This window comes from Halichoeres trimaculatus, unplaced genomic scaffold, assembly GCF_033239565.1.
Source record: "Halichoeres trimaculatus isolate MK-OKI-2021-1 unplaced genomic scaffold, fHalTri1.1 fHalTri1_scaffold_13, whole genome shotgun sequence".
Taxonomy (NCBI): domain Eukaryota; kingdom Metazoa; phylum Chordata; class Actinopteri; order Labriformes; family Labridae; genus Halichoeres; species Halichoeres trimaculatus.
Window position 1 is genome coordinate 30,070,108 of NW_027437191.1, and position 16,740 is coordinate 30,086,847.

Consider the following 16,740-nt stretch of genomic DNA (forward strand, 5'->3'; position numbering starts at 1 on the left):
AATTGCAGCAGACAGTCTGCTTAAAGTAGGACTGAAGTGTTGCGTCACAATCACAATATGCTCGGCGGAGGTCTGCGTTCTCTGAGTGCTTTTCTTGTTTTAACATGAAATCTTTGACTGGCACTTTTTATTTACTTGTGTGGCCGTTTATTAGTGTATTTCCAAGGAAGCAACTGTGTAATAATATTCATCTGTAACACATGAATGCTTTTATTCAACTGGTATAACTATAGTTATTTATTTCTGCAGCAAAACAAGGCTGAAAATGTGTAAATAGTGAATTATCATGAACTTGAATGAAGCTATCATATACTTCTCTGAAAACAGGTGGCTAATGTTACTTTAGCATTGCATGTGTTTAAAAAAGGATGCACGGGCTACTACCATCAAACTGTGACTATCTGATGATAACCTGACATCCATCAATAGCTCTTATCAACCTTCACACTCACTCTGTAAGTACAGATAGTTATCCGTGCGTCTGTGTGTGTCTGTGTGTTTGTCCCAGAAACATCACAGGTGTACGACTCACTCAGAGGAGGTTTCAAAAGCCTGAAACTTCAACTTCCTGATCATCAAAGAGTGAACATCCAGCTGTTACACTGAGGATACACACACACACACCCACACTTCAACACTCCATCATCATGTTCTTATATGACTGTATTAAAGTAATGGGGGGAAGGTGGCTCTAGGACCCTGCAGACTGCTCCTCATCTTTTATTCATTAATCTTATCTGGGTCACACACACACACACATGCACACACACGAAGATCAATGAGAGCTGAGGCTGCGCTGATCATCATCATCATCATCATCTTCTGTGGTGTTAGCTTCTCTACACTGACTCCCCAAAAATCCTCTTTCTCAACTACGAAGCTCTCAATGGTAACGCAACATTTTAAGCAGCCTGCTTGTTAACCAGACGGTCACCAAAAGTAGTATGGGAGGTACAGCTCTCATTTATCAGACTCTTCCTTTGGACTCATCTACCAGTCAGGATCTTGGGGGGCAGACACTGTCTCCATTTTTAAGACCCCCCTGATTGAATCCTGGTTACGGCACACATTTTGTTGCGGTTCCGTTGACTTATCCCCGGACAGATCCCCAAATAACCGAGACAAACTTTTTGGGACTTTCTGTTGGGGTGCCAAACTAAACTGATTTGACCCCAGAAGGTGGAGCTCCAACACCAAAGACCACTGATATCCCTTTTCCACCAAGCTGGTTCCAGGGCTGGTGCCAGAGCCAGTTCGCAGTTGGTTCAAGTGCGAACCGGTTAAGAACTGTTTTCTGTTTTCCACAAACGGGTGCCGGCCAGAGAGCTACATCATCACGTTCTTCTGTTGTATGGCTTACCTCAAACTCCTCTTTTTAAAAATGGCGCTCTTCTGTGTTTTTACTCTGCTTAGGTTGGTCAATAAACCCGCCCCCACCTCCTGACATAAGCCCGTAGCCCCCCACGTAACATGGTTCTTTCTCTTGGCCCAGCAAAGAGTTGGTGCTTGCTAATAGGGTGGAACAATTTTGGAAAATAATCTAATTGCGATTTTTTCAGACCAATATTGCAATTGCGATTTAGCATACGATTTTTTTTTGTGGGGGCGTTTATCTTCTGCATTGTTCACTTAACACAAGTTTTAAGTCATTTTATGGTATGACTAACACGACAAAAGATATTGTTAACATTTAAACAAGTCTTTTTTTTTTCTTTCTTAAGTGGAAAAGAAAAAAGGAACACTGGAAAACTTTACTGACCTCCCGTTGTCAGTAAGAGTAACAAACCATACAAAACGAAGTGCTGGTTTTAAGGGAGGACAAGTACAAGTTACTATACTTCCTCCAGGTCTGTGTACATGAAACTTTTTAAATTATTTTTTTAATTGCAGTCTTTGAAAATTAAATTCTATTACATTGCAATGTTGGTTTAAAATCGATTAATTATCCAGCCCTACTTGCTAGGCACCAGTTTTGAGAGCCAGCAACCAGGGAAAACTAAAGAACTGGTGCTAGCTTCAAACCAGCCCCGGAACCAGCTTGGTGGAAAAGGGGTATGATTGGTCGAAAGAATCGTCAATCAAAGGGTTTTCAGATGAAACGCAAAAGTATTGTTGCTTTGCAGCCCTGGGTTTACACAGGTACAGGCGTTTTAGCCAACTCAAAACACAAACTTCTGAAAACGGCCTCCAGAGTGGATTTTTTCTGAAACACTGCCGACACCGTTGTGTAAACAGTGAGCTGGCATTTTCAGTGTACGCTGACATCACACTCTGGATCGCGCAAGTGCGTACAAGCATACCATTGTTACGATCATTGCGGACTACCATTTTGTGCTTGTGCTGCTGAATATGCTCACTGTCTTTCAACAAAATGTGCACCTGTTGATCCACTTAGCCTTCGCTAACACACCAGATGATCGGCCCAACTCTACTTCGGTGGAGATCTACCAAAAAAGCTGCTTCCAAACAAGACAGTTATAGTGCCAACTACAGGCCTGGCATGCTCACTACAGTGTTTACAGTTCCTCAGCGTTTCCGTGTTAGCACAGATTTCACAGCATTTAAGCGTTTTACGGATGAAACGTTGTCGTGTAAATGAGCCGATACATTGCGACAGCACACAACCTTCTCTGAGACAAGAAGGCGGTCTTTCTGAGCGTCCCTGAGCTCCGTTGTCTCGCAGGTTTCTCCAGGTTGTTGCCGTCAACCTACCAGACTCCAGCTTCTACGGCTACTGCAGCCTCACCATCATCATTGCTACATCAATTTTTCAACTTCTGTCCATCCGTCTCTTTGACTCCAAAGCAATCTAAGTAGATGTCTGTCTAACATTAGTCTGGTCCAGCTCGAGGTTTCTGCCCATTAAAGGGAAGTTTTTCAATGCTGCTGTAAACTTGTTAAGTGCTTTTTAAGTGTCTTGAGATAACATTTCCTGTGATTTGGCGTTTCATAAACAAACTGACTGATCTTCTGGTTATTTCTTCTGGCTGTCAGTTAAGCACACTCTGGATGTGACATTACAGAGTGCGAGCTGTGATTGGCTGTGAGCTGACAGCGTCTCAGTTGCTGTGATTTAACACCTGACTGAGCTGACACTTTGTGTTTTACAGGCAAAGAAAGGTCAAAAGACAAAGGTATCTCACAGGTGAGACACAACTTGAATTCATCATTCATTTCACAATTAAAGGATGCTCCCATGCTCAGACTGGACACCTGCATCAGCTAATAATTGTCTTGTGGGCAGACATCAGTCCATCAGCTGATAATGTCCTGTGTTCTTATGTCTATCTTTGCCTTATCGGGTCCTGTTTTTATCTTATCACGTATGTTAAAGCTAACAGGATGGTATACCTGACTGCTGATTCAGAGAGAGGGGGGTTTATTGGGTGGAAAAAGTCACATGTGGGACAAACTCTGGTTTGCTTTCATGGGGAAAGAAAATGCCAGCAGTGTGGGAGTGTAACACCATCTCTACCAACAGTTAAAAAGCATCAAATCCAAGAGTTACTTAAGACAGACAGTGAATCATGATGAAGTAAAAAACATCAGAACATCAGACAAGAGGACTCACAAATATCTACGTGATCAGTCCAGAACAAAATCAAACCAGCTGAAACCAGGACAGACCGGTTTAAAAGGGTCAGGCCGAACCAGGACAAAGTGGGCCACGGAGAGTCAGAATGTAGAGCTGCAGTGAAGTCTGTCCTGATACAACCACTCAGAGAAAACCTGTTCAATGTATTGATCAAAGGCTTTCCTGATCAATGACCCTTATTATACTCTTATACTCCTCTTATAAAACTCTGAACAACACATAGAAGAGGGTCAGCATCCTTGAAGACGCCCTGTGACACCAGGGGCGTGGTTTCCTCCTTCTTAAGAGTATTCTTCCATCACAATGATGAACCCAAAGCTAACAGTGGCAGAATCACAGCCCTTGCGTTCACATGGGAGCGGCTACTGAATGCTAATGGTCGACCATGGTGGGATATTAAACTCTACATTATGTGTTTGGTAACAGTCTGGCTGTCTGAACATGCAGCTCTTCCATAATTGGTCTCCTCACATGTGTCAATCAAAGTTATGAGCCCCCGCCCACATCGACAGCAGCACTGTGATCCAGGTTAACTGAAAATGTGTTTATATTTTACTCTATGGTCCTAAAACCTGGTTCTAATGACCTCACTGAAAAATCTTAAACATAGAGTTAATCAAAAAAATCCAAAAACCTTAAAGAGGATCCCATAAACCACACATGAATATAAGCTATGGAAATATTATCACCTCCTGAAACCTCTTTGTACGTCTCCCAATGACCTATAACCCTTCACACTCCTCCCGAGGGCCCAAAACCTCTTTGAAATCCTCCAGGTTCATCTCAGTGTTTACTCCAAACCTTAGTTTCTTTGGAGCTCCAAAGCAACCCTGACACTCTTTTTTGACCTATTTCAGAAATTCTTAAGAACTCTCAGCCTCTCTGGGGCTACAGCAACCTTTCAAAGATCCTTAAACCCTCCCTTGACTCCCTTGCAGCTTTTAAGTATCTTTTGAAACTCCCTGTCCCCCCTGTGTACCCCCTGGCATCGCTTAACCACAAAGTGGTCACTAGAGGTCACAGGAACCTTCCATGGTGCGTTATTTGTGTTTTTCAGGCTAATGCCATGTCCTGGGACAGGGCCGGGACATGGTTCAGGCTCTTACCCCACTCCAGGAAGTCATGGACGTGCTTGTCCCTGCGGAGAGGGGTCTGGGATAGCTCTGCGCAGAAGCAGAGCAGGAGGTCGAGCAGAGCCTCCACGCTCAGGCAGCCCGCCTCCTTCTGCTTCAGCAGCAGCTCTTCCAGCCGCTTCAGCCGGGCCTGAGCCGACATCCTGCCCGGTACGAGTCTCTTTACCCCGGTTACAGTCCGACACGAACCCCACTGAGCAGTCCGAGAGCTCCCCGCCGCCCAGGCTCCGACTCCTGCCGAGTCCTACCGAGCCCAGCCGAGCGCAGCCTACTAGCTGCGCCTAGCTCGTTAGCTCCAGGAGAACATTCCCGACATTTTGAGCGGTCCGGGTGTCGGTGTGTCGCTGAGTCTCCGCCGGTTTCCGTCAGTTCGCCTCGTCAAGAGCCGTTCAGCCTGCGGGCTCAGGCCAGTCCGTGATCCCGGTCAGTCTGGACTCTGCTCTCAGGTTCGGGATGTCGGTCAGACCGTCGCCTCTCTCAGGCTGTCCGCGGCGGATCCATGTCCTCTCGCCGGTCCCTCAGCTTGGTAACATGTCCGGCAGAACCGGGAAAAACTCGGGCCTGATATTGATAACAGTTCAAATCAGGAACGCTCGCGACGAACGGGTTCAGACGGTTTTTGTTGGGTTTGGAGAGTCTGCCGGTGTGGCTGCTCGGTGTGAATATGGCTGAATCCGGATCAGATCATCCAGGACAAGTTCCAGAAACACACACACACTTCCTGTGTCCGAGAAATTCACAATAAAACACCCAACGACACACAACGGCTGAGGAAAAACACCAACACCAAAATACACCACTAACTGTAAAAACCACATAGCAAGACAAAAACAAACGTATTTCCTGGGATACTCCAAAAAAGCAAAATCATTCTGCAACTTCATTTATTATTATTATTATTATTATTATTATTATTATTATTATTATTATTATTATTATCAAAACCAGGACATTTAACAGTTACAGGGAAACAAGATAAATTGAATTTTGCAATAAACAAATAATAATTTTTTTTTTTTTTTCTGTTGTGGCAAAATGGAAATAAGCATTCATGTTTGTGGATTCTGTTCATCCTTGTGTATGAAAGAATTAATGGAATGTTAAAAGGCATACTGACCAACAGTATTTATTCATTTATTGATTTAGATTATGTGTTTATTAATTCTTTGTGAGAGAAAGGGCAGATATAATGATATTTTTTTCTTCTTTTTGCTCCTATCGTGCATTTGATTTTTTTTTTTTTTAAATAGAGTATAAACATTTATTTTTATAACTACATGGATAAAAAAAGACCAACTAAACCAAACTAAACTTCTTTTCAAAGACAAATATACAAGAAACAATTCATGGAGGGTCAAACAGTTGCATTTAAAGAAAAAATTAATATATTTGGGGAATGTTTAGTGTCAAACTAGTAACATTAGACATTAACTGACTTCTTCAACTTCTACTACCATTGCTACCAAAACTACTTCTAATGCTAATCATAATAATTATAATCATTATTATTATTTAATAATACTTGATGGATAAATGTAATTCATGAATGTGTAGTAAATCTGTATCTGAGTTTACAGATCCAAAAAAGTAAATAAATCTTAATACCAAAAAAGGCACAAATGCCATGGAAAAAAATGTTTAAAAAGTTAGTTTTTATTAAATATCAGTTTTATTATGTAGTATTGAAAAGTCAAAAACAATGGATGAAATAAGCTACATACGAAATAGATTGATAAGATAATACAGGAACACAAGTCAATCTGTCCAACTGACTGCTTCTTCGTGCTTTTATTTTGAAAGATTCTATCCCGGTTTTGGAAGTCAGTACCTGTTGGTCTACACACTCTTGACCCACCTGTCCGACGCTCCCTCGGGAACACCGAGGCCCCGCCTTCCTGCACCGGAAACGCTCTGGACACATGACGTCATGAATTGATTGACAGGAGCTGGGAGAGACTGGTACCGCCCTCCGGGAGAAGGAGGAGGGGGTCTGACGTCACCGGTGACACAATGACAGGATATAGAAAAAGGTCTTTGTTGACCGTTTGTGTGTTAGTGTTTTCAAAAGACAACAAAAATAGTTTATTCAAAAGGAGGGTGAAAAAAAAACAGAAAAGTTATAGGAAGTAAATTTTATCATGTTTTTATTTTCAATTCTAAAAAGTTTGTGTTTAAAACTAAAATATACCATACAAACCATAGTGAGCTCCGGAAAACTTGTACCTCTGACCAATTCTGCTGTAAGATCTTTTTTCTCTTTCTCTGAATGTGTTTATCTTGATTCTGTGGACACTTTTCAGAAAACCGAGATAGCAGACACAGAGAGATAAGACCTACATGAAACAGAGAGTAAAGAGAGTTTACAGAAAAAAAGAGTGATAACAGAGAGAATAGAGACAAAAAAGCAACACACAACAATGCACCTTCATGAAGATCAAAGGGATGATTACCTGTCGGAATTCTACTTTACTTTGAAAGTTTGTCTTTGTCTAATTATTTTAGTTTTTGAGCAGTGAGCTTAAATCTTGAGATTTTTTTCTTTTAAACCACAGGTTTGTATATACCAAAGTCCATTTTTACCTGTAAATGAACTGAAAACATGAATATTGTGTTTTGTGAGGATTATTAACAAATTTCATTCTCTTCACAGGCCCTGATGATGAGGATCAGTTAAAGGTCTCTGCTGCCATCTGCTGGTGAAAACTGGAAGTTTACCTCCCCCGATCAATATGTTGGTGTTTTAATGTGTTTTGTTAGATTGATATTTAGTGGTGAATTATTAATGTTAGATGTAAAACGTCTAAGTGTTTTTTTTTCTGTGGGGATTGCTGTTTAGTTTAATTGATCAAAGACAGAGGAAGATAACACTGGAGGCCCCATCTACTCAGCATTTCCTGTAAATAAAAAGGAGGAGGCGTTCTGAGTGTCAGTGAGTGGATTTAACCCTGATCATAAGCTGCTCAGGAGCAGTTTAGGTGATCAGTTCGAAGAAAAATAACCAACTGAGACAGATGGACTCGCAGACTGACTGAATCTTTTCTGTGTATTTCTTTTAGTTGAAATAATCAACATTATTAAGAGATACTCATGAAGCTAACCTAAAGACAGACTGTTGAATACCATACCTGTTTTACGCAATCATTGAAAGTAAAACCACATGTGCTTATCACTTTGAATCATGTTTTCACTGCTTCATTTGATAAGTCATGGGTACAGCTGAAATCAGTGGTGTGCACAGACTTTTTGAAGGGCAGGGGCCAAAAGAAAAGAGGTACATCAAGCCTGTCCTTACCACTGTAGAGGGCAGTTTCTCATGTTGTAGCTAGCCAAGAGGGCAGTTTAGTGTGTTTTGCCAACCAGAAGGGCACTTTAATGTGTGTTTTGGTTCCCAAGAAAGAACTTAGCATGTATTTTAGTGCTAGGGGAACTTTTTAACAATGGGCCCCTGTGCTTAACACTGGATGAAACTTATTTAAAACTGTCTGAGAATGAGAACAGACCAGTTAGAACACACAGTAAGAGCTATTGTCCATTAATTATGGATCTTCGAAACCACTCACCGTTACTGAGTATGGATACTACTAGTACTTTCAGAAAACAAAATTTCAATTTACAGTGACTTTTAAATAAAGACACCACAGTTACTCTGCCATGTGTCTGTCCAAAATAAAACACAAACAACTCTTTCTAAGTTTACAATTTAAAAATAAACAGAAGTGCAAAATAAAACAGTTTAACTGTTTACTCCCCCTGGTCCATTCTTGTTGTCTGAACAGGATTTGACCACAGACTGTATTAAACATGGACGTAGTCTCGTCGACGTCACCCGTCTCGTCGGTTCTAGCGGCCATATTGGTAGTGGCAAGGGCTTCGCCTACAGCCATAGGGCGATGGTCGGTCACGTGACCCTCAGCTGTGCCTCTTATTGGGGCAGCTCGGGATCATAATATCCTCTGAACGACCAAGTTAGAAAAAATTCACTCCCTGTACAGTGGGTGTTGCTAGTAGAATTAGCAACTCAGACAGGGGACGTTTTTTAAACCAGGCTGTAAATTGGTTAATTTCTGCTTTGAAAATGGCGTTTTTTTGGCTTGGTGTGTCTGTGACTTCCGCTACTTCCTGAGCCAGCCTCAAGCGAACACTTGAGAAACAGCAGATTTTAGCACTTCCACATTGTCTCATATTCCCAGACCAGAGGTTGCCGCTTGGATTTGGCACGTATTCCCCGTGGTGTTAAACCACAGCAAGTAGCGCCATCTACTGTTGAGGAGGACTTGCCCAAAAGATTTTTTTTGTCTTGAGTATCAGCTGCTGGTATCCGCAGCCTCTGCGAGTACCGACACCTTAAAAAAGGTTGGTATCAGCCCAATACCCAATAATCCTACCACTGATAATCAGAGAGTGATGATATAAGTCCTAAACCAGTCCTAACTGTAAACTTAGAAAAGTTTTGTCCAGTCTTAAAAGCAGAGAGGGTGTCTGCCTCCCAGAATCTGGGTAGACGTTTCCAAAAGAGATGCATACTTGGTGTATATACTTCTGCATTGAATTAACAACCTACCCTGCGTGTGCTAGGACTGCCAAGCCCCTTACCTACTTGGAGGATGTACATGTTCGTTGACGTTGCCAATGTGCACCTCTTCCAAAATGTAACAATGCGTTGAAACCACATGAACTGTGGGCCCTGTGATTGGTCTGCTGGATTGTTATTCCCATTGTTACAACATTTACAGAACTGTCGTACAATCAGATAAACCAGCGGTCTAGGTTACACACGCTATGAAGCAAGCCCATCAGCGGGCAGCTCAAGTTGGAGCCAAGTGACAACCTCCGGTCTAAAAAGATGAGGCAATGCAGTTCGTCAAGTGTCCTCTTGAGGCTGGCTCTGATACCACTGGAAATCATATACACACCAAGCAAAAAAAGATGATACAGCAAAAACAAAACATGTCTATAGTCTGGTACAAAAATGGTCTCCCGTTTCATTAGGTAAATTCTAATGGCATGACTTTCAGCTTGAGATTTAACTCCAACTTGCTTCAAAAGTCTGTTTCAGAAACAAGAGACGTCACAAAAGCTATGTCCATTTATTATACAGTCTATGGTTTGAAGTCACCCCCCACTCTCACCCTGTTTCCTACTATATCAATTGCCCAGTTCTCAACAAATAGAAGCTAAAAGAGTCAAACAAATAACCTGTACTACGTGTAGTATGGGAGGTAGAGCCGTTCAGCTATTAGGGTTTCTCCTTTGGAATCATCTGCTTATCAGAGTTGGGGTGGCAGACTTTCTCTCGTCTTTTAAGAGTTGGTAGGTTAACACTTTTTGGAACAGGTTATTGTTAGGACTGGTTTAGGCTTGGACCAGCTCCTAGTTATGCTGCTCTAGGCTTGAAACTGTAGGATGACCTGGAACACTCAAGTCTTCACTCTCTGACCTCTATTTGTTTGCGTGTCACTAACTCTAAATCTTCATGGAGGTCTATCGGCTCTAGGGTCTTGTAAGTTCCTGTGGGGTCCGTGTTCAGGACTACCTGTTCACCTGTCAGTCATGAACATATCCGATCACTCTGTCAGTTCTTATCAGGCTGAGTTTCCAACACGGCTCCCCCTCCCTCTGGCTCTGCGGTGACCTTAAAGCTCTCTGGAGTGTCTCCAGGCATCAGCTAGAAGATCAGGTAAGTGTCAGGCTCATGATCAGGAAGATGTCAGATAGATAAACAAGGTGTTCAGTACACGGGCACTGTACTTTCCTGTTGATGGTCCAGCTGGTGAATGGGGGGGGATGGAGATTTCACGGCTTATTACGAGGCAGATTAGCTGTAAGGAGATTAGCGCTGCGGTCTAACAGGAGCCTGAAAACTCTTTTTCTCAGCTTCAATATTTGCTCCTGACGGCTCCTGAAGTGTGGCAGGACTGGGCTCTACAAGATGACCAGGGGTCCAAGGGACGACGGATCCACAGACACCAGGAAGCTTCCAGTCCACCAGGTAAAACTCTGTCACTTTCTGCTTTAGGGGAGGTAGGGGGAGGGGTGCTTTTGATCTAAGATGGCAGCTTACATGTTGCGTTCATCCTAACTTTCATTTGCTCTGGAGTCGGTTTGTTGAAACATTTCAGTGCTGGCTGAATCCTGAATGACTCTGTGAACTTGACGGCTGGTTTAACAGGTTGGCTCCAGTTTGGCATTTGATCCTGTGACCTTTGGGCTCTTAGTCGCTCAGTATCTAACAGTTAACGGCTGCTCAGTTTGTTTCTGCTCTGAACAGTTCAGTATCAGCAGCAGGGCTTGTAGTGATGAATGCTTAAATGACTCTTTGACAGATGTTTGGATCAGTTTCTGACTCACAGAACTTTTATTAAACTCTGACCTTCTTCCTGCAGCACTCCCGTCCTGCTCGAGTCTCAGAGTTCAGTAAAGAGAACCTGAAATACCTCGCTAAGCTCCTTACGAGGCTCCGCAGAGAGCAGCCAGCAGTCGTCTCCCTCCAGTTTTCACCTTCTCTGCTCTGAGGAAAGGCCCACCCCGAACTCTGACCTCTGAACCCTCACACCTGAACCTGTGAGAGGTCGATACATCAAAATTCCCGCGTGAGAGGAGCTGGATGACCTGAAATGAAGCATGGATCGTCTTCTATCTGATGGAGACTTGCAGTCATGACAAACCTGGAGTCTGATCAGATTTAGAGACCAAATTTAAGGAGGAACTCAGAGTTTTATGCATGCTGATGAAAAGTGTTTGTAAATATCATGTAGAGACGACAGAAGAGGAGGCACGTTTTGGTGTTTTTGGTACCAGACTGGTTTTTCATGCAGCCCTTTGAGGTGGTTGGTGGCTCCACACCTGAAGGCCCTCCAGAGTGTGCCATGTTTTCAGGACTTTGGACATGAAACAGAGCTGATGTGATCCAGATCAGTACCCTAGGACTGGAATGGCAGTGGGAAAGCTGACTTTCACGAAGACCGAGAGGGAGAAGCTAGCAGAGGTCCTCTGGCTGCTCAACTGGATCTCCGTAGTGACGGGGGCGATTCTCCTCAGCCTTGGTTTGTTCCTCAAAGTAGAGATCCAGAAATGGCAGGAAGTGATGTCAGAGCACGGGATCCACTATGTGCCAAACACTCTAATCACCACGGGCCTCGCAGCCTGCTGCATCAACTTCCTCGGTGGGAAGATCTGCCTGGACTGTACCGACACCAACAAGTTCCTTCGCTGGAAGCTGGTGATGATGCCGTACGTCGTCTGCACCTTCTTCTTCACCTCCTGCGTCCTGATGGGGGCGCTCATGTGCTACAGCATACGCAGCCACCTGGAGGAGTCTCTGCTGCTGGGTCTGAAGAACGCCATGCGCTACTATAAGGACACAGACACTCCAGGTCGCTGCTACCTGAAGAAAACCGTGGACCTGCTGCAGATCCAGTTTCAGTGCTGTGGGAACTCTGGGTACAGGGACTGGTTCCAGGTCCAGTGGATTAGTAACCGCTACCTGGACATGACCAGCAGCCTGGTGGTGGAGTAAGTGAAGCTGAAGTTATAACACAAACAGCCAATAATTTAATAAACACACTGTTACAGATAGTAGAAGATCACTCTGGATCTTAGTTTTTGGTTTTAGTTTACGGCTTAAATTACTGATACTGAAGGCAGATCCTGGGTCCCAAAATGTTGGATTTTGGTGAACCAGTTTAGACCTCTGTGAGTCCTCAACTCTATTTCCCTGCAGTGTTTCAGGACTCTAAAGACCACTTCTCTCTGACAGAAAACCGTAAACATATCACTCTGAAATCAGGCCACTGGTCCACTGCAAAGTAAAAGCTGCAGGGGTCGAAGGTCAGGGGATAAATCAGGCTTAAACAGCAAGGTTCAACCCAGGTAGAAGAGACTTGATGTAACCTGTCTGCAGGATTTACGCTGTGTCTGGGTTTTAAAAGGACAGAAGCAGTCAGCCAGGGTCCTGTCCTCAGTCTGTTTCAGATCCATTTACCTGATTATTTTATTTATATTTTTTAGAAACACCAAATCAGAAGAAAAGTATGACAGTGGAACGACAACCACCATGACAAATCATCTAAAACAAACTTGGTTATTTTAAAACATTCAAAATCACAAGAGGTCATCCCAAATTCTTCAAAAGTCATTAAAAATCTCTTACATATCCTTAAAATTTATACAATCAAAACAAATCTAAACCAATATTTAAAAATAAAAATAAAAATCAAACCGTACTCCTGAATATAAACAGCATACTATGTTTATTTATGACCATGAAGCATTTCTACGGGAGATGATTAGGGCCACTGGAAAAAATATTTAAATAAAAAATGTAGAAAAAAAAAAGTTTAAGTACTATTTTTTTCTGAGAAAAAAAATAAGAATTTGACTTTAATCTTATAAAAATAGTAATAAAATTAATCTATCTATCTATCTATATCTATATCTATATCTATCTATCTATCTATCTATCTATCTATCTATCTATCTATCTATCAAAATATATATATATATATATATATATATATATATATATATATATATATATATATATATATGAAAATAAACAAAAAATTAAAATGAAAACTTAATTTTTATTACTATTTTTTTCTGAGAAAAAAAATCAGAATTTGACTTTACTCTTATAAAAATAGTAATAAAATTAATCTATCTATCTATCTATCTATCTATCTATCTATCTATCTATCTATCTATCTATCTATCTATCTATCTATCTATCTATCTATCTATATATATATATATATATATATATATATATATATATATATATATATATATATATATATATATGAAAATAAACAAAAAAATTAAAATGAAAACTTAATTTTGAGTACTATTTTTTTCTGAGAAAAAAATCAGAATTTGAGTTAAATATCAGAAAAAATAGTAATAAAAATAAAAATGTATGTATGTGAAAAAATAGAAAATTAAAAAAAAGACTTCTTTTTAGAAGCCTCAATCCTTTTCCGTGCATTATGGACCATTTCCTGAGTCAAATAAATCAACCATGACTCATTAATTTTAAAGCGGGGATATTATTCTCATATTTCAGGATTTTAAAAGCCTCAGTGATAGCTCTGTTGTAGCTTTTTATGATTTATACCTCAAAGAATATATTCTTTATCAAAGGTTTGTGCCTCAGAAAGACGTTATTTTAGCCCCTGCCTGAAACACTTTATTTCAGCTACTGTCTCTTTAAGACTCCCCAACATTCTGGAGGCCTCCTCTACTACTGCTGTGCCAAAAAAAAACCAAAAAACAGTAATACTTGTGAGCCAGCTGATGAGTCCAGTAATGCCAGGTTAACAAATTCACCTACTAGTGATGTCACAAATTGAGCAGATCTTGTGTTTTTGTCTCATGTGACTCTTTGGCCAGTCAGAACAGCCTTGCAGTCTCATCCTGTTTGAAGAATATGAGAAAAACACAATTTAAAGTACATCACAACAAGCAGCAGAGTAGTGAAACTTGTTATAATAGTATTTTTTGGTAATCGTCTAACAGCACTCCCCCTCTTCCCTGCAGTCGTCTGAGGAGTAACGTGGAAGGTCGGTACCTGATGGACGGCGTCCCCTTCAGCTGCTGCAGCACGCTGTCCCCACGGCCGTGCATCCAGCACCACATCAGCAACACTTCAGCTCACTTCAACTACGACCAGCAGAGTCAGCAGCTCAACCTGTGGAGGAGGGGCTGCAGACAGGCCCTGATGGACCACTACACCGGCATCATGCAGTCCATCGGCCTCACTGTGCTGCTCATCTGGCTCTTTGAGGTACTGGGTCCCCCAAAAACCACCAGCAGTTCATCTCCAGTTAGTGTCTGATTCACTGATGCTAAACTTTTCCTCTGACTTCTTCCTGTGTGTCTTCCTCATCAGCTGCTGGTTCTCACAGGGGTCCGGTACTTGCAGACAGCCATGGAGAATGTGATCCGGCTTGGTGATCCAGATCTGGAGTCAGACGGCTGGATCCTGGAGAACAGTTTTGCAGAGACGGCTCGCTCCAACTTCAACATCATTAAGAACCTGGGGAAGTGTTATCAGGTCGACGATGACGACCCCAACATCAACGTCCCGACCGCCAGTGCTGAGCAGGAGGTACCGTCCCGCGGGGTGCAGATACCTGTGACCAGCTAGAACACAGCATGAAGGGTCAAAGACTTGGACCAGCAGAACCAGACCTCTGGTGAGACTCTGTTGGTTGCATCCCAAGATGCTGAGAGTTCCTGAGGAGGCTCCAGAAACAGATTCTGCCTTCAGAGAAAAATGAAGTCCTCCAGGTAAACTTCCTGAGAGCAGCCTAATCAGCTTCTTCCGAAGGGTTTGAACTTTGTGTGTGGTGGTCCAGACGATGAGCTGTGACACAGAAAGGTTTGGTCTCAGGTAGAAATGCTGTTTCAAACTCAGGGTCACATCCTGCCATGTGGACCAGTGTAACTGCTCTGTGATTGGCTGGTCACATCAAACACTTAATAAAAGTCTTTGAAGTTAAACCTGTCTCTCTCTGTTGTGTTACTTCCTCACCAGACGCATCACTTCCTGTTTGCCTTAAGCTTCCTTTCCTGTTTCCGCAGCAGCTGCGTAATCACCTGAGAGCTGATTGGAGAGAAAAAAAACAAGGTTAAATGAAAGGTTGAATGTATTTGTGGCTATGGTAATCAAAACTACTGCTGCAAAAAACTGTTTTCAGTTTCCATTATCAGTAATACTAAAATTTTCCCTCATCTGTTTTGAACGTTAATTTATAAACAATAAGATGCGTAATGAATCATTCAACAAGACTATGTGATCTTAACTATCAAAATATAAAAACATCAAGTTAATGGATCAAAAAAATATTTTATCACCTCATTGGTCTGAATTAGTCAAAAGTGTAATTTCAGTGATTCACCAGCAGGGGGAGACAGAGACTAGCTGTGCTCTGAGCTGTCTGTGGTGCTGAAAATAGTACTATAACTTTATCACATTTGTCTTAATATCTGCACTACAAATAAAAATTACATTTTAAATTCTACATTATAAGTCACACCAATACCACAATGTAAATATTACTCATACCACGATTTTATAAAACTGATGCTCTGCTTTAAAAAATGCCACAATTAACACAAATTGAATATAGTATCGCTAACTTTCAGTGCTGGTTCATACTGGTTCCTAAAGATCTCTGTATATAAACATCATAACAACTTTAATTTTTGTTTTATCCTATTTACACCTACATGTCACTAATGCTGTAACAAGCCAAATAATCCCCCTGGGATCAGTCAACTTTAATCTTAGTTTATCTTACTGTAATCAATACAGCATAAGCGATGTAAAAACAAACATCATAAATATTTCTAAAACTGTTATACATCCAGTATCATTGAAAAATCCCATTCATACAACATCCAGAATACTTTCAATAAAACTTTTGTATAAATACATCCAATAAATGAAATTTGATTTGATTTGATTTGATTTTGATTTAACTCAAACATTTGAAAATTGTAAGTAGAAAAATAGATTGCGCAATTTGTTGCCCAAGAGCAGCGATGTCACATTAGTTCAAAGTCTTGTAAACAAGAACAACAAGTAATTAAAATAATTAAATACAAAAATATGTAAACATACCTACAGTGTTTGAGAAGGGACAGGAGGAAGCTAAAGCTTATATTAACCTGCCCCTAACTACTGAAGCACATTAATGTATTTTACAGAGAATATTGTTGATAATTTTTTTTTTTTTAAGCGAAAATATGGCAATATCATGATATTCGTTTAGTCAGGTTTACCCTTTAAATACTAGAAACACGTTATTACAAAATGCTTATACTGCACTTTGATGTTAACAAATGCACAAATTTAATCCTGGCCATACTCTGTGAGACACATTTAATTTTACAGTAAAGATTAAGCTGTTTAACACAGTAAAATACTGGCAATGGCAATTTTTTCTTCTTTTTATTTTTTTTATTTATTTATTTTTTTTACCCAGGAAAAGCCTACTTGAGATTCAAAAT

The 16,740-nt window shown here is 41.1% G+C and overlaps 2 protein-coding genes across 7 annotated transcripts in view; one reads left to right on the forward strand and one right to left on the reverse strand.

Annotated features, from left to right (window-relative positions):
* The window catches only part of cdc42bpb (CDC42 binding protein kinase beta (DMPK-like)), a 34,891-nt gene extending 29,463 nt beyond the window's left edge, over window positions 1–5,428 (reverse strand). For all 6 annotated transcript variants that reach the window (XM_074684732.1, XM_074684730.1, XM_074684729.1 and 3 more), the window contains exon 1: window positions 4,702–5,428. In XM_074684732.1, coding sequence (XP_074540833.1) covers window positions 4,702–4,870 — 169 coding nt within the window. In that variant the 5' untranslated portion in view covers window positions 4,871–5,428. The remainder of the gene's footprint in view (window positions 1–4,701) is intronic.
* A 5,359-nt stretch (window positions 5,429–10,787) lies between these two features.
* LOC141802034 (photoreceptor outer segment membrane glycoprotein 2-like) lies at window positions 10,788–14,872 on the forward strand. The gene is made up of 4 exons (XM_074685430.1): window positions 10,788–10,897; window positions 11,112–12,240; window positions 14,263–14,509; window positions 14,615–14,872. Exons 2-4 carry the CDS (start codon window positions 11,660–11,662, stop codon window positions 14,870–14,872), a joined length of 1,086 nt encoding a protein of 361 aa, XP_074541531.1. The 5' UTR covers window positions 10,788–10,897; window positions 11,112–11,659.
* The last annotated feature ends 1,868 nt before the right edge of the window (window positions 14,873–16,740 follow it).

What these genes read in the sequence shown, in the direction of transcription:
- LOC141802034 (XM_074685430.1), top strand. Translation starts at nt 11,660, where the DNA reads ATGGCAGTGGGAAAGCTGACTTTCACGAAGACCGAGAGGGAGAAGCTA. An exon ending in ACCAGCAGCCTGGTGGTGGA is followed by an intron (nt 12,241 to 14,262) that starts GTAAGTGAAGCT and finishes TCTTCCCTGCAG; the next exon opens with TCGTCTGAGGAGTAACGTGG. An exon ending in TGCTCATCTGGCTCTTTGAG is followed by an intron (nt 14,510 to 14,614) that starts GTACTGGGTCCC and finishes CTTCCTCATCAG; the next exon opens with CTGCTGGTTCTCACAGGGGT.